The sequence below is a fragment of the Delphinapterus leucas genome, chromosome 15 (assembly GCF_059928025.1).
Source record: "Delphinapterus leucas isolate spDelLeu-1000000601 "Yukka" chromosome 15, BTC_Dleu_Yukka2, whole genome shotgun sequence".
NCBI lineage: Eukaryota > Metazoa > Chordata > Mammalia > Artiodactyla > Monodontidae > Delphinapterus > Delphinapterus leucas.
In genome coordinates, this window is record NC_143143.1 from 73,412,370 (window position 1) to 73,430,501 (window position 18,132).

The 18,132-nt window shown below is 43.5% G+C and overlaps 1 protein-coding gene and 1 long non-coding RNA gene across 3 annotated transcripts in view; one reads left to right on the plus strand and one right to left on the minus strand.

Annotated features, from left to right (window-relative positions):
- The window catches only part of LOC149747501 (uncharacterized), a 48,439-nt gene that overhangs the window by 5,411 nt on the left and 24,896 nt on the right, over positions 1 to 18,132 (minus strand). For both annotated transcript variants that reach the window (XR_016387930.1, XR_016387929.1), the window contains 2 exons: positions 13,524 to 16,189; positions 12,417 to 12,593 (listed from right to left, as the gene is read on the minus strand). This is a non-coding gene — a long non-coding RNA (uncharacterized LOC149747501). The remainder of the gene's footprint in view (positions 1 to 12,416; positions 12,594 to 13,523; positions 16,190 to 18,132) is intronic.
- Positions 1,448 to 2,439, plus strand: LOC149747502 (WAP four-disulfide core domain protein 15A-like). The gene is made up of 2 exons (XM_089896961.1): positions 1,448 to 2,024; positions 2,141 to 2,439. The coding sequence occupies exons 1-2, from the start codon at positions 1,943 to 1,945 to the stop codon at positions 2,296 to 2,298; spliced, it is 240 nt and encodes a 79-aa protein (XP_089753087.1). The 5' UTR covers positions 1,448 to 1,942; the 3' UTR covers positions 2,299 to 2,439.

Sequence of the window (18,132 nt, forward strand, 5' to 3'; positions counted from 1 at the left end):
AGCCCCTCTCCATTGTTTTTAAGAGTATCTTCCAGCTTGAACTTTCCCACTCTGTTCCCAAAAAAGTGGGTTCCTTTGGGGAGAGCTTTAGAACTTTAGAGCTTTAGAGCTTTCTGTTGTTGAAGACTGCCTCTTAACCTGGGCAAAATCTCTGAGCTATGTCTATGGAGCTGTGATGGAGATAGTGGTTCACTTCTCTGGAGGTGACACCCCTGTTTTACAGACAGGGTTCTGTGCATAGGCAGTAGCCTCTGGTCTTATAGACATTCATTTCCTGGCATGAAAACTCCACCCGACGAATGAGCCATTCCAAGGGCTGCTGTGGCCTCAGCATTCTTGACCTTCAGTCTGTGGGGTAGAGCCTCAACCCTACAAGTGGGGTTGGGGTGGAAGAATGGAGCCCCCTATCTCTTGGCCACACTCAGCTGGAATTTAGGTCCTGAAACGTAGAGCTGGGGGCCGGGGGAGCTTGAGATATATTGGCAGCTTATATCTCCTGGGGAGATATAATCCTTGATAAGGAAGTGGGAGAATGAAATCTTGCATTTGTGACAACATGGATGGAACTAGAGTGTATTACGTTAAGTGAAATAAATCAGACGGAGAATGACAAATACCATATGATTTCACTAATATGTGGACTCTAAATAATAAAACAAATGAACAAACAAACAAAACAAGAACAAACACATAGATGGAGAGAACAGATCAGTGGTTACCAGAGGGGAAGCTGGTTGCGGGGAGGGTGAAATGGGTGAAGGGGATCAATTGTATAGTGATGAATGGTAACTAGACTTATGCTGGTGATCCCTTTGTGGTGTATACAAATATCAAATTATAATTTATATAATGCCCAAAAGTTTGCTATATAACAAATTTACCTCAATAAAAAAAGAGCTTTCATTTGGAGCTCAACTCTAAATTTTTTAAAAGGGCATGTGCAGTGCTGTGGAAAACCCATTGAATGAGATCTATTGTTCTTATTGTAAAATGCCTAAAATTGCAGCAAATATCTCTAATAAAATCTTCTTTAAAGAAGGAAAGAAAGAGAGAGCGAGAAAGAGAGAGAGAGAGAAAGGCAGGTGAGAAGTTGGTGGACAGAGTTGCTATGCTAGGGAGTCATCTTTTTCCTCAGCCTCTCTCTGCCTCCCCCCGGGTACCAGCTCCCCTATGTGCATCCATAGATCTGTTTCTCACCATTGCTTAAGATAGATACTCTCTTTGCCACCAAGCAAGTGGGAGCAACACACACTTTTACAGGAGTGCAGAAAGAGTTAGAAGGGTTATTTGGCTTGGGGTTCACATTCCAAAATGACCTCAAGTTAGACTTTTGACCTCAGTAACAAACAAAGTTTATACAAAGTAATGGAGACATAAAGGCAGGCATTAAAGTAGAAAACATTCATTAGACCACTTAAACTTATGCAGTGCCCAATGCACGATATTCTCCATATTATTTTGCTAATAGCTTACTATCTGGCCTTGTCTTTGTACCTGGGTGGGTTCCAAAAGTTAATTTGTTCAAAGTAAACTCTTCAAATGTACGCATTTCTGAAATCTGTTGGGAGGGTTGGGGTTAAATTGTCCTGGATACAAAGTGAGAAGGGGGGAGTTTGTCAGACCTGATAAATACTCTGGCAAAGACAATTCCCTCCTATTGCTTCCGAATCCACTGCATAAAGCAAGAATTAGTAAGGGCCAGGCCAGCCCTGCCACTCCCTGAAGAAGAGTGAGGACTTGTGGACTTTCAGAAGTTACGCCCCAGAGGTCATTACAGTGCCTTTTTCAGGGGTGAGAGAGCTGATATCTCCTGGTCAAATTCAGGCGCTTTTGACCCTGGGCCCTAGGAACTACAGCTCCCCCTGCTGGCGGTTGCCTGCCAGCGTCGATATCAACCGAGATCTAGTAGCCTCCACGTTCACCCACACGCTTTTCTCGCATCATGAAGCTGAGCAGCATCCCGGCGCCCTCTGTGGTCTTCCTCTTGCTCTTTCTCCACAGGGCACAGCCTGGATTCCGCAAGGGTGCGTGGTGGGCGTGGAGGTCCTAGGTGTGGTTGGGCGGGGGGAGGGGGGACACTTCCTCCTCCGAGGAATCCATGAGACAAGTCCCACCTCACCCCGTGGCGTTTTTCCCCCAGCTATCAGGAAACCTGGCTATTGCCCAGATTTTTTTATTTCCTGCCCTTTCGTCTTCTTACCTCTGTGCCGGCGCGACAGAGGTTGCAGTGGGTCCGAGAGGTGTTGTGTGTACAACTGCAGACGTCAGTGTACGGAGCCGTGGCCGACTTTGGACTGAGGTGAGAAGCCCCATCTACCCCGCTTCACTTTGCCCCTGAAACGTTCCAGAAGAACCAGGTGTCCCAGAGGGACTGGAGGACTCTCAGTGCCCTTAGAAATCATTGAGATAAGAGCTTTTAAATTGACATCGGCCCTGAACCTTGCCTCAAGGACAGTAAAGAAAGAGGCCCAGCAGACCTCCTTCCTCAGAAAATACAATTTTTTTCATGTTATGGGCCTCATTCTTCTGTGAATTGATGAGGAAGTTTGGATAAGATAAGCGGCTCAACCGTTAGTGAATTTTTATCATGACTGTTTTCCATGGCCATTGTTTTTTCTAATGGCTCATAATAAGGAAGGACTTTCCTCTTCACATTTAAACAGTCAGGTAAGGGATTCTGAGATTATAATTCTTTAGCATGGCTCACCTAGAATTCCTGAACCCTGATTCCTTGGAAGCACATCTTAGCACCCTTGGGAGGAGAGTACCTGGCAAGATTCAGACCACAGTGGTCTTGGGACTCAATCCGTGTTCCCCCCACAGTTTGCATCTTTCTGTATCTGCTTCTCTCTCCTCTCCTCAGGTAGAAACCCCTCCTTCACCAGGCTTGAGAAAATGCTGGGGAGCCCAGTCTCAGACGTGGATAACTGAGCTCCAGTTCTTCCCTGCTTACCTCATTCCCAAGACTTCCTTTTATCAAGAGTTAAATGCTTCTTCGTATGAAAATGACACAAAGAAATAAGTGTTATGTATTTAAAACTGCGTGAAAATCTATGACTCCTGAGTCTCTCTCCTCTCCCCCGCCCCCTTTCTCTGTCTTCAGCCTTTGGTGGGGGACCCTTTAGGGTTTGTAAAAAAGAATGGGGCTACTGTTTCACATTTAGTCTTGACCAGTTCCTGCGCTTCTGTTTTTCTGATAGGTCTTTTTTTTTTTTTTAAGGTGTTGAGGGTAGGAGTTTATTAATGTATTTATTTATTTCTGGTGTGTTGGGCCTTCGTTTCTGTGCGAGGGCTTTCTCCAGTTGCGGCAAGCGGGGGCCACTCTTCATCGCGGTGCGGGGGCCTCTCACTATCGCGGCCTCTCCTGTTGCGGAGCACAGGCTCCAGACGCGCAGGCTCAGTAGTTGTGGCTCACGGGCCCAGTTGCTCCGCGGCATGTGGGATCTTCCCAGACCAGGGCTCGAACCCGTGTCCCCTGCATTAGCAGGCAGATTCTCAACCACTGCGCCACCAGGGAAGCCCTCTGATAGGTTCTTAATGTCTCCTGACACTCAGATTCTCTGCTCATTAAATTCCAAGGGCATTTTTGAGTCACGGTTTCTGTGTTTGGATGCTATGAAAGATGTACGTACAGTCCTATCCTGAGGCTGAAGGGCAAGTCTCTTTGCTACATTGTCTCTGGTTCAGCTGCTGTTGGCCTTTCCACTTGTGGGAGTAGTATGATCTAGGACTAGGTTTGGGACTTTGGGGTTGGAAATGGAGCAGGACATGGCCTTAGTTCTAGGCTACTTTAGGGTCTAAAATTTAGGCCATTATAAATCAGGAAAAGGAAGTCCTGTCTGAGGCCCTGCTTAGCAACCTTGAATCTTAGTTTGGGGTTTAAGACCCTTTACCTAATAATGAAGTGTTATCTAGTCATGCATTTCCTCACTTTCTGCTCTGTGATTCCGTCTTGATTCGGGATCACACAGGAATTTCAGGTCTTGGAGAGTGGTCTTCAAAAAAATGTATTTTTCTTTGACACATGCATCTTACATTTTTGAAGAACTGCTGATTTCCTAGAATGTTTTAAGTTGACATATATTTTTCATCAGGCAAGTGATAAAATTTTTGGTGTATGATGAATATTGTCATTTAAATAGAACGGGAAAAATAAATAAATAAATTAAATGGGGACCTCCCTCTTTTTAATGGTTTCTAATGGACTCCAATTACCCTCTTCATTTGATAGTAATATCTGTAAAACAAAAACAAAAACAAAAACATGTTCTTTCTTTTCCTAATCTTCTTCTGCCTCTCTGCTTCCTTTCCCTTCATTGCCTGAACAACTCAAACCAAAACAAATAGGTGAGTGGGTGAGCTTGGGTCCTCTGGAAGGCAGATGTCAGAATAAGATTAGATCACCAAGAGTGTATCCGGGAAAAGGCCTGTGAGAGGTAAATGGGTGACAAGGAGATGAGGATGGCCATCAGCCCAGATGCAGGGCTGACTCCTAGTGACGGAAGAGGGAAGGACCGAGGCTTTAGGAGGGAGAGTCTCAGAATGTAGTGCAATATTAAGAAAGTGTTGGCCTGGCTGAAAGAGGGTGCTTGAACTAAAGTCACCTACCAGGAGTCCCATGTCTCTCGGAAAGGGCAGAGAAGGAGGGGCGTCTGGCTAGCTTGGGGGTGAGCTCCTCTTTCTTTCCACGGGTGGGGCTCAATCCAGTCCTTCCATTGGGCATCCCAGGAAAGAAGACCCTGACAAATAGGGACCAAGTTCTCTGTGAGGACTTCATCTGGGAGTGTGTCTGGACCATCTGAAATGACCCTTTGGCTACACAGCTCTGTCTGCCACATTCTTTGTGTGTGTGTGTCTCTCCACCTCCTTGTCTCTCTCTTATACTTCATCTCCCTCTCATTCTCCACATCTCCTTTGTTCTCTTGCTCTTCATCTCATTTACCCTCTGTATCTGTCTGCCTTTTTTTTTTTTTTTTTTTGCGGTACGCGGGCCTCTCACTGTTGTGGCCTCTCCCCTTGCGGAGCACAGGCTCCGGACGCGCAGGCTCAGCGGCCATGGCTCACGGGCCCAGCCGCTCCGCGGCATGTGGGATCTTCCCGGACCGCGACACGAACCCGTGTCCCCTGCATCGGCAGGCAGACTCTCAACCACTGCGCCACCAGGGAAGCCCAGTCTGCCTTTCTTTTCATTTCTGGTTCATTACTATCTTGCTGTCTCTCTCTCTTTCTCTGTCTGCCTGTCCTTCTCTCTCTCTCTCGATGTTTGTCAAATGTTTGTATGTGTATGCTTTATTTTCTCCTCTTTCTGTCATATTTTGTTCCGTGTGTCTGTGTCTTTCTCTGGGCCAGGAACACCTGAATGGGAACGCCGCACATCCCCTCATGAGCCAGCGATGTCTCATGGCCCCTTGTCACGCTGTCCTTAGCACCCACCCCTTGCCCACCTCATGGTCATGACTGCTCCCCTACAGCCTTCCTTTGGTTTCTGGGGACTCCTTTCATTCTCCTAGGAAGGTAGTGTCTTGGGCCCTTGTCAAATCCACCTCCTTCCTTGTCTGTGTTGTTTCTCTTGAGGAAGAGAAAGCTGAAACCTGCCCTCCACCCGCCATAACACCCTACTGGGGCCAAAGTCTATCAGCCCCCGCTGTGCCAGGAGGACCCGCAGTGTTCGGAGAAGAAGAAATGCCACCCTCGCAGGCTGCATGAAGGGCAGGAATCCTACAGATGTTCTAAACCTGTGAGAGGGTTTTATCTGCAAGGAGGGCGCAAAGACTGAGATGCAGGGCCTCTAGAGGGTCTTGGGATGCTGATGGGGGCTCCCTCTCGATCTGGCGGGGGACAAGGGCTAGCCGGGTCTTTGCCGCTGCCAACTTTGTAAATCCTATTGGTCGCTTGATCAGATAGTGGAACCAACCGTCAGCCAGACTGGAGATGAGCCACCAGTCAGTCCAGCAGGGGGCGCACTGGATTAAAGGAATGGGGCCTGCCTTCATGAGATGCTTAGGCCTCAGTCTGGGGGCTGGGGGCGGCTGGCTTCCATGGAGCAGGGTAAGGCTGTGCAGGCTCTGGTTCTGGACAGCAGGAGGGTCTCAGGCTCTGGACCTGCTCTCTGAAGATGAGGTGAAGCCTGGGAAGTGTTCAGTGGTGAAAGGCACTTGGAAGATGCCCAACCCTCCAAACTCGCAAAAATGATGCTAGGCGTTGCCACAGCCCGCAGTGCTACAAGGGCAAGTATAGGAAGTAAGAAGACAGCCAGGCTCAGATCTCTGACCCACCTGCCATCACTCTCCCTCAGTGTGGCCTAAGTCCCCTGGAGCTCTGCCCTCTGTGGCAGGGGGGCCTGCCTCAGCAGAACCTCTGCCCTTCAACACCATCTCCCGCTGTCTCCTGGGCACAAAACCTCAGAGGACCACATTGGCAGTGCTTCTATGCCTGACCTCTCACCTAGGCCCCAGGAGGGAGAGGGCCTGGAGAAGCTTAGAGAAGCAGCCCTGGCTCATGAGACCCAGGTCTGAATGTCAGCTTTGCTTCTGACTGACATCGGGAGGGTGACAGTACCTCTCTGACACAGTTGAATGAAAGCCGAGAAATGGACCCTCACATATATGGTCCATTAATGTTTGATAGGGGAGCCAAGAATGCTCAGTGGGGAGAGGATGGTCTTTTCAATAAATGGCGCTGGGAAAACTGGATATCCACACGCAAAAGAAAGAAATTGAACCGCTATCTACACCACTCACAGAAATTAGTTTGAAATGGAGTTAGGACTTACACTTAAGACCTGAAATCATTAAGCTACTAGGAAAAAACATAGAGAAAACGCTCCTTGACATCAGTCTTGGCAATGATTTTTTGGATACAACACCGAAATCAGAGCAACCAAAGCAAAAATCAATAAGTGGGACTACATCAAACTAAAAAGCTGCACAGCAAAATCAACAATCGACAAAATGAAAAGGTAACTTATGGGATGAAAGAAAATATTTTCACATCGTATATCTGATACGGGGGCTAATATCCAAAATCTATAAAGAATTCATATAATCAATAGCAAAAATAAAAACAAACCATCCAATTAAAAAATGGACAGAGGACTTGAATAGTCTTTTTTCCAAAGAAGACATACAAATGGCAACTACATGAAAAGGAACTCAACATCACTAATCATCATGGAAATGCAAACCAAAGCCACAATGAGATGTTGCCTCACATCTGTTAGAATGGCCACCATAAAAAGACAAGAAATAACAAGTGTTGTTGAGGAAAGGGAACCCTCATGCGCTCTTGGCAGCAATGTAAATTGGTGCGGTCACTATGAAAAACAATACGGAGGTTCTTCAAAAAATTAAAAACAGAACTACCATATGATCCAGCAATCTCACTTCTGGGTATATATCCAAAGGAGATAAAATCACTATCTAGAAAACATATCTGTACTCCCATGCTCATTGCAGCAACATTCACAGGAGCCAAGACACGAAAACAACCTAAATATTCACTGACAGCTGAATGGATGAAGAAGTGGTACACATACATGATGGAATATTGTCCAGCCAAAAAAAAGAAAGAAGGAAATTTTGCCACGTGTAACAACATGGATGGACCTAGAGGGCATTATGCTAAGTAAAATAAGTCAGACAAAGAAAGACAAATATCTCACTTAAACGTGGGATCTAAAAACATCGAACTCACAGAAACAGAGCTTAGAATGGTGGTTGCCAGAGGCTGAGTGGTAGGGGAAATGGGTGATGGTCAAAGAGTACAAACTTCCCGTCAAAAGATGAACAAGTTACCCCCAAAAGATGAGTAATTTTCAGGGATCGATGTACAGCATGGTGATTACAGTTAACAAAACTATTGTACACTTGAAAGTTGCTATGAAAGTAGAGCTTTAAGGTTCTCACTGTAATAAAATGGTAAAATTACAATAAAATGGTAATTATGTGAGATAAAGAACATGCTAACTAACCTTATTGTGGTAAGCATTTTACAGTATATAAGGGTATCAAATTATCCCATTGTACACCTTAAACTTACATAATGTTTTATGTCAATTATACGTCAATAAAGCTGGAGGGAAAATCAAAATTACATAAAAAGATACCGTCATAAAAGTCTTTTCCCATCCCTATCCTTCACTCCACTTCCACCCAACCCTTATAGGTAACAATTTTATTCCTTTCTCGTTTATCTTTCTTATATTTTCATTTTATATATATATATATATATATATATATATATATTCTTATTTGGATTTGTTTCTTACATGAAGGATATCTTACTTTATACATCGCTGTCAATAAACAATATAACTGACAAATACTCCATCTCAGCTCTTAGAGAACTTCCTCATTCTATAGTGCCCAAATATTCTATTGTGTGGATATATCACAGTTTACTCATCCCATTTCCTTGTCCTGCACAGATAAGCAATCCTTTGCTATTACGAATGACATTACAAATTATGTTAGCGTGATGGTTGACATATGTTTTCAGGGTAGATTCCTAGAAGTTAGACTGTTGTAAGGATAAAAACATGTAGTTTTGTTAAACATTTGCTCAGTTCCCATCCCCAGGAACTGCAGTATTTTGGATTCCTACCAGCTATGTCTGAGAAAGATTATTTCTTCATAGTCTTGTTGATGGAGTTTGTTGTCAAGCTCTTGAATTTTTACCAGTCTGGCAGGCAGGAAACAGGATAGCTTCAATGTGTAGTTTTCTATTCATATACCGATACCACAGTGCTTTAACTATAGGGGCATTATAGTGTCTTCTAACATATGGTAAGGCTAGTCTTTTTGATGATTTTCTTTTTTAGGGGTTTCCTACTTTTATATGAAGTTGAGAATCAACTCCTCAAAAATTATTGGTACTTTATTGACATTATATTAACGAAGAAATTTGACATTTTTATTATGCCGTAATCACTCCATCCAACAACAAGGGATGTCTTCCCATTTAAGTATACTTTTGAGTCTTTGAGAAATATTTTAAAATTTTGATAATTTCCCATGCCATTTATTTCTAGTGTTTAAGTGTTTTGTTGTATTGTAAATGGGACGTTCTCTTACATTAAGTCTTCTAACTTCTTGTTTATGTGTAAGAATATCAATGATTTTTGATGCTAATATAAAATATTATTAAATGATTTTATCATTTATACACATTAGATTTAACATGGAATCTCTCGGCTTTTATAGATACACGATCATGTTATCTACAATGATCATTTTATTTCTAATTTTTAAAATCCTGTGCAATACATTGGCTATTTCTTCCAATACAATAGGAAATAGTAATGAAGTTAGTGGACATCCTCACCTTCTCCTTAATCTTAATGGAAAAGCCTTTGAGATTCTCTATTGAGAAGGTGTTAGTGCATTTTTTAGTTTATCAAATGCACATGTGGTTTTTAAAAATAATAAATGGGGCTTCCCTGTTGGCGCAGTGGTTGAGAGTCCGCCTGCCGATGCAGGGGACACGGGTTCGTGCCCCGGTCCGGGACGATCCCACATGCCGTGGAGCAACTAAGCCCGTGTGCCATGGCCGCTGAGCCTGTGCGTCCGGAGCCTGTGCGTCCGGAGCCTGCGGTGCTCTGCAACGGGAGAGGCCACAACAGTGAGAGGCCCGCGTACAGAAAAAAAAAAAAAAAAGGACCAGAGGAACCAGAGGTTCTGCAAGGAACAGAGGAGAAGAGATACTGCTGCAACATGAATGATAGTTTTTAAAAAGGACAATCGAAGAATGAGAATAATGACAGATGAGGTTAAAAATTCTAAAAAGAGTGGGGGAAAATAAATATGAGGAAACCATTCAGAGACTAGAATTACAAGTTAGAGAGATGGAAATAAGATGGAAAAATAAGAAATTTAGACAATCAATCACTAAGATCAAATCTGGCTAATGAAACTTTCTGAAAAGGAATCACAAAAATGGTGGTGGTAAAATTATTAAAGAAATTATTTTAAAAAAAAGAAATTATAAAACATCCAAGAATTGAAATGCTTACTGAGTACCCAGTTCACAAACATAAAACAAAACAAAAACCACCTACATTAAGGCTAATCATTGTGAAACAGAACATCAAGGATAAAGAGAAGATTCTATAAGCTATGGGATGGGTGAGAAAGAGAGTCACATCGCATTCAAAGGATGGGGAAGCAGGATGGCATTTGACTTCTCAGTAGGAACACCGGAAATCAGAACAAAAGCAAAATTCTCAACATTTTGAGTGAAATTATTTATAACCTTATTCTAAGGCAAAATATCAACCAAGTGTGAAGGTAAAATACAGATGTTTCCCAAACTGCAATGTCTCAAAATATTTTCTTCCTAGGTACCATTCCTCAGGAATCTACTGGAGAATGTGCTCCAATAAAATGCAGGATGTAACAACAAAGAGAGAGAGAGAGAGGGATGAAATCCAGGAATAATATAGGAAAGGAGCCAAGATAATAATTGCCAGGATCATGGCAAAGAAAAGCCCAAAACTGGAGCAAAAGAATGGAACACTCCTGGAGAGGCATCTCATAGAAAACAAAATGGAAATGACTAATGGGCTGAATAATGGCTCCCACAGACGCTCACATCCTAATCCATGGAAGCTGTGAATGCTCCCTTATATGGCAAAAGGAACTTTGCAGATGTGGTCAAATTAAGGATATTGATTATTGATATGGGAAGATTATCCTGTATAATCTGAATGAACCTAAATGTCATCCCAAGTATCCTTGTAAAAGTGGGGCAGAGAGAGATTTGACAACTGAAGAAAAATTAGGAGATGTGACAATGGACTCCCTGGATCACTCATACCAGTGATCCTCAGCTTCACCACATGGGCAAAAATCCGACTGCAGATTCCTCACCAATGATGCCATATGATGGGCAGTGCCCAGGGAGAAGAGACACCGCCCTGGCCTCTGTTGCATCGCTGGGGAATTCTATAGACATCTCATATTCCAAAGAGAAGGTCCTGCCCAGAAAAAGTAGTTCCCGCTGGATCTAGGTGTCTACTTCAGTTGGGGGTTAGTCAGTTGGTGACCCAGTCAGTCATTTAGACAATCTGTCAGTCAGTGCCACATGCCACCAGCCACCAGCACTGCTTGCGGGGACCCTAAAGGAATCGGTTGCTCTTTCAGGAGGTGTGCGGACCTCCGTTTGGGGTCTGAGATGTGGAAAGGGTTGAATTCTTTGCTAAAGCACAGACCCAGGGCTGGGGTTTTGCAGCATGAGGGGACCAGGACCTCCTGTAACCTGCATCTCTGCCTTGTCCAGTTGAGGCAGAGCCTGGGAAATGCCCAGGAGTGTCTGGCAAGGGCAGGAGACTCTATCCGCTTCACCAATGTAAGAAGGACAGTTAGTGCCGGGGTAATAACCTCGAGGGCCACAAGGGCAGGTGTGGGCACATGTGTGTTCCCTCATGAAAGCTAAAGAGGAGATCCAGGCTTATTTGAACGTCCCCAATCCATCTTCCACTTGGTCCAGACCCACAGGAAGGGGCTCTCTGCCCTTTTCCCTCTGCTAGGCTTCCCTGTCCTTCAGTATCATCCCCACTCCCAGTCCTTCAGCAAGAGCCCCCACAGAGTCAACATCTCAGGTGTGTTCTCCTAGGAGCAAACTTCAGCCAAGGGCTCGAGAGCACCCAGGAGAAACTTGTAAGGGGTTGAGGGGAAGAAGCAAAGCAATGGCATGATTTCAGAGGAAGTCCCAGCCTCAGCCTGATCCCACAGGGATCTTTGAAGCATTAAAAACAGGGATTTTTTACATTTTTGACAAACTCCCATGCTGGTCAGACATTGCCTAGGAGCTGAGGAGAGATCACATAAAGTCCCAGGCATTTTTGGCTCTTCCTCTGGGCAAAGTCTCAGAGTGAGTCCTTAGCAGCAAAACACTAATCTGGGCCATAGCCATATAGAGACAATCAAAGGTATTGAAGGAACCTGGGCATGGCAGCAACAGGGTTCAACGCAGCCAGGCACCTGGGGCAGTGCGCCCGTCTCAGACATTTTTGGCATGAGCCCTGGAAGAGAGAGCAGCTTTGATGGGTCGGGAGGTAGCTTTCAGACTACAACGTGCAGCCCTGCTCTATCAGTTAAGGAGAAGGTTGGAAGGTGTCTCGTGGTGCCAAGCAACTGCAGAAGGTCCTCCTGCCGAGATGAACGTCAACAACAGCCAGTGCAGAAGTGTTTCTAAATGTTGCAACGTCCTGTGTAGGCAAGCAATGTATTTACCCCATAGAGGGTAAGGAAGAAGTCCAAGCTCAGATCAAAGTCCTTCGATCCAGTTGGCCTCAGTACCCCGGTACCCCAGACCTATGGGGAGTGGCTGCCTGCCTAGTTATTTCTGGCAGAGCCTTTGCAAGGCCTACCTGCAATTAACACCACCCTTGTCCCAGGCAAGGTTTCCCACAGGGTTACCTGGCACGGTGCTTTCTCCCCTCCGAAGGCCCTGGAAGGAAGGTCATCTTGGACTGGAAAAGAAGCAGGCAGCTGTGGTCCAGGGCACAGGAACCTTGAATTGGAATAAGAACTGCTTCTTGTTTACAGTATGATTATGGAGGATGACTGTATCTCTTTGAACCTCAGTTTTTCCCTCTGCAAAATGGACATGACCACATTCATCTGTATGACATCCTACACAGGGCTTTGTCATCCATAAAGCGCTGTGGGCACTGATTTCCTCCTCTGGGTTCTGGGTGATTAAAGCCCAGCAGCACCACCAGAGTTGGGGGCCCCTCAAGACTCCTCCAGCCAGTGTCCTGACTTTCCTGATGAGAATCCTGAGTCAGTGAATAGCTAGGATTGACCCCAAGACCAGGGATCCTTTCATTTTGCCACCTCGTGCCTCTTCTTTCCTGCCCCAAGTGGTCTTGGAACTTGACGGCCAGAGGTCCCCCTTAAGGTGGAGGATCTGGAGGTAAGGTGGCTGTCCCACAGTGGAAGCTCTCATCGAATGTTCTTTCTACAGACGGATTATTGCCCATGTGGTGAAGCTGAGGATTCCTGGTATGAGTGATCCAGGGAGTCCATTCCTACGAAACCTGTAATACCGGGCATTCCAAACTGAAGCCTTGGTTCTACCATGAATACTTCCTCTGTGTCTGGTCTTTTGTGTAGCCCTGACACCCAAAAAAGAGCTGAGCACAGAAAATGTGTTTTGATCAGAGAATGAATAAAAAGCACATGGTTCTCTCTACATACCCAGCATCTGTGATTCATAGAGTCTGCCCTGGTAGCTGGGAGTGGGTGTTAACATAGAGCCTCTCTCCTATAGCATGAATCCTAGTACCAGTGGGCATGCTCTTCCCCTAAGCTATGTATACTGTAGGCAAGCAAAATTTGCCACCCCAAATCGTGCCTCTTTGGCATGAAGATTAATTTAGGCTGATTATTTTTAAGGCCCAAAAGACTCAGGAAGAACCTTTGACCTTCCCTCTAATTGCCTAAAAGACATGTAGATAACATTTTTTTTTTAGATTTCACATATAAGCAATATCGTATGATATTTGTCTTTGTCTGACTTACTTCTCTTAGTGTGATCATCTCTAGGTCCATCCATGTTGCTGCAAATGGCGTCATTTCATTCTTTTTTATAGCTGAGTAATATTCCATTATATATATATATATATATATATATATATACCACATCTTTTAAAAAAATGATACAAATGAACGTATATACAAAACAGAAATAGATCCACAGACATAGAAAACAAACTTATGGTTACCAAAGGGAAAAGAGGGGGAGGGATAAATTAGGAGTTTGGAATTAACATTTGCACACTACTATATATAAAATAGATAACCAGCAAGGACCTACTGTATAGCACAGGGAACTCTACTCAATATTTTGTAATAGCCTATAAGGGAAAAGAATCTGAAAAAGAGTAGACACAGATACATGCATAACTAAATCATTACTTTGATGCACACTCAAAACCGACACAACATTGTAAATCAACTATACTTAAATAAGTAAATAAATAAAATTTTAAAAATAAATAAAAGAAATGTAGATAGAGGACCTGTTCCAGGAAGGGAGCCATCACCAGAGAAAACTGTAGTATGAACTAAGTGTGTAGACAGGGAGGAACCTAGCAAGGTCTGTTTGTTTTTTTTTAAATTCCTCTATGTGTCCATTATTTCTGTACGGCCCAGCAAACATTTGTTTACCAAACATTTGCTTCTCCATCTCCATATGAATTGCTTTCCTCCTCTTTGAGATTCCAAACTGCTGTCCCCAACATCCTTCCTCCTTTGTCTTTAGCTGAAGATGGTATTTAAGGTGAGGGCTTCAGTCATTCTGGCGAGTTACTCAGTTTTCCTGGGTCTCTCCCATGTGTACGTGTTATTAAGCTTTTGTTTGATTTTCACCTGTTAATCTGCCTCATGTCAATTTAATTCATAGACTAGCCGGAAGAACCTAGAAAGGGTGGAGAAAACTTTCTTCCTCCCTGACAATACTTAAAATTCAAGTTGCTTTTAGGTTTTTCCTTTTGGCAAGGCTAGGTTGTTCTTGTAGAAAAAAACAAGCAATTCTGCCAAGTGGATGAACCGACTTTCCCTTCTGCCAACAATATATGTCTCTGTTTCCCCACAGCTTAATAATATATTGTCAGACGGTAAAACTCTGGTCAATCTGATATCTGAAAATGGATATCTTATTTCAGTTTGCATACATGATTATATGCGACCAAATACATATCCAAGCGCACACATAATCATGTACTTCGTGCTGCATTAACAAACAATTGTGAAGTCTCAATGGCATAACATTGTACAAGTTTATATCCACAGACTCAGCAGAATTATGGGGATGTTTGCGAGGACATTCCAACCTTACGTAAATTTCAAAAGATCCATCTGGGAAGAGCTGGAGAGGAAAAAAACCCTGCAGGAAGAAATTCACCTGTGAAGCTCATTTCTGATGGGAGGAGATCTGACCGGCCACAGTTGTCATCCAGTAGATGACGGGTAGAGAGAGGGTGTGGTTGATCAGTATCTCTGCTCCTCTGTTCCTTGCACAACCTCTGGTTCCTCTGGTCCTTTTTTTTTTTTTTTTTCACCATGTTTCCCAGTCTCTATCTTTTGGCCCAATTTGGCATGTTTCAGCCCTGCTGCCCACCACCAACTTGCTGGCATGAGACCACTATCTCAAGTAGCCAGCCTCATGGCGAAGTGGTCCTCCATTCCCCTTAGAGATTGTTGGAATATTTCAGAGAACCTTTTCCAAATGTGTGAAAGGAACACTGTAAAAATCTGGACACAGATGACTGTCCCCAAGGACTAGCATGAACTGGGAGGGAGGGATTGGAGGGTGGCTAATAGCGCTTCCTTCATGGGTTCACTCAATGAATCATTTATTGTTTCATTCATTCAACACACATATCATATGTCAGGTTCCCAAACTGTATAGCAATCGTCATCCTTCTGACGACAATTGCAGTCTACGCAGGCCTTTTGCTGAGCTAGATGCTGGGATTTATCTTTGGTTGAGTTCTCCTGGAAGCAGACCCTGAGGCAATAATTTGAGGACAAATAATTTACTTGGGAAGTGATCCAGAAGCATTTTTCAGAGAATGGCTTTGTGAGATGGGGAACGGACGGAAGCCAAAAAGTGTGCAGTGCTGAGAAGTTTACTGCTGTGGGCAACTGGGGCTCATTCTGTTGGAAAACTCTGGAAGATTTTATAGAACTTGCCTTAGAATTTCCCACCCTGGATGAGAAAGAGGAGGTATTTATCCTCCAGCCCCAATCTGTCATTTGCTGATGGCTGCTCCCTGAAACCCCTCAGACAGAGTATTGCAGGATTATGGTAGATGCCACTGGCATATACTGGAGTGGAGAGTGCCCTGGGACTATGGACAGGGCACAGAAGGGTTAATAGCTATAAGATCTAATCATCAAAAATAGCCAAAAATTTTGGCTGAAATCAAGACCTTAATTAAAAAATACTTTATTGCTAAAAAAATGTTTAGAAAAAAAACGAAAGAGACTTACTGTAAAGCTACATGTCTTAATCCACTCAGACTGCTATAAAAAAAAATAACATAAACTGGCTTGATTTAACAACAGAAACTTATCTCTCACTGTTCTGGAGCCTGGGAAGTCCAAACTCAAGGCACCGGCAGATTTGGTGTCTGGAGAGATTCCTCTTCCTGGTTTGTAGATGGCCACCTTCTTGCTGTATCCTGCCAGAGGGAGAAAGGTCATCTCTCTCATATCTTTTCTTATAAATGCACCAATCCCATTCATAAGTGCTCTACCCTCATGACCTCATCACCTCCCCAAGGCCCCAATTCCTGATACCACAACATTGGGGGCTAGGGCTTCAACACAGGAATTTTGAGGGAACACAAACATTCAGCCCACAGCACTATAGTAATGAAGACATTGTGGTATTGACAAAAGGATACACACATAGAGCAATGGACAGTGCAGAAATAGATTCACACATACGTAGCCAATTGACTGTTGACAAAAGTGCAAAGGGAATTCATTGGAGAAATAATAGTCTTTTTAACAAATGATGCCAGAACAATTGGACTCCCATATACAAAAATATGAATCTTGATCCATACTTCCACATCATCTGCAAAAACTAACTCAAAATGGATCATAGACATAAATGCAAAAAGTAAAACTATAAAACCTGCAGAAGAAAACATAAGGAGAAAATCTTTGCGACCTTGGGTTATGCAATAATTTCTCAGATATAACACCAAAAGCATGATGAAGAAAATATTGAGTGGGCTGTCATCAAAATTAAAAACTTCTGCTCTTTGAGAAAACACTGTTAAGTAAATGAGCCCACCAAGGGCTCCCAATTCAGAGTCTTTCATATAAAAGAACCCTATTGTGAGAAGAATAATGCTTAGTGCTTTGCCTGGGTGATTGTACATCTTCATGGGGAGCTATGTGAGATAACAGGCTCTCTTTTTAAATACTTTTCACTTTTGTCAAAGTTATACACGCAGATAGACTAAAGAGTCACATAGTTTACAAAGCATGTTGTGAAGCATAGAGGTTGCTTACCACCACCCTCCCCCTAGAGAGGACCGCTTTTACTTTATCATCTTGACACTTGTATCCCTGTCTCTAAGTAATATTCATTATTGTAATAATAATGCTACATCTCGACTTTTCAGTTTTAGATATAATCCATTGACTTCCCATGACTGAAAACGAGATTTTTGTCCACCTCTTTGCTCCCTACACCTCCGGCACTTCCACTCCCCTCCCTCCCATCAGTGTTATGTGATAATTGTGATTTCATCAGCACTACTGTTTACAGTATTATGACTATGTAAACACTTGTTACACTTGAACTATGTAGCAAACCAAACCGCTTTTCCCTTCTGGCACAGCTTTTTAATTTTCTCTGATGTGAAAAAATTGTCTGGTTTTGCGTTTGCTTGGTTTTCTATGTACGTATTGCCTATTCAACCACAAATCCCCCAAATCGCCTCTCCATGTATTCATATGTGTGTGTATTTATATCATATTCATAGATGTTCTATTAATTTCACCTTCCAGAAGATGAATTTCCTGGAGCCCTCTGGCTCCCTCCAATCTGGGCTGGTAGCTCTGTATTGTTTTTCTTATTTATTTATTTATTTTTGGCTACACTGGGTCTTCGTTGCTGTGCACGGGCCCCCTCCAGTTGCAGCAAGCAGGGGCCAGCCCTCACCGCAGCACGCGGGCCCCTCCCGCTGCGGAGCATGGGCTCCAGGCTCGCAGGCCCCAGTAGCTATGGCACACGGGCTTCAGCAATTGTGGCACACGGGCCCAGCCACTCCGCAGCATGTGGGATCCTCCCGGACCAGGGCTCAAACACGTGTCCCCTGCATTGGCAGGCGGACTCTCAACCACTGCACCACCAGGAAAGTCCCTTTTTTTCCTTTTTTAAATAGCAAATTTGTAATGCTTTTATTTTTTCTCCTTGAATTTCTTTAAAAATTTTTTTGTTGTTGAAGTAGCATTGATGTAAAATATTATATAATTTACAGGTGTATAATATAGTGATTCACAATTTTTAAGGTTTATACTTCATTTATAGTTATTGTAAAATATTGGCTATATTCCCCAGGTTGTACAGTATATCCTTGTAGCTTATTCTATGCATAATAGTTTA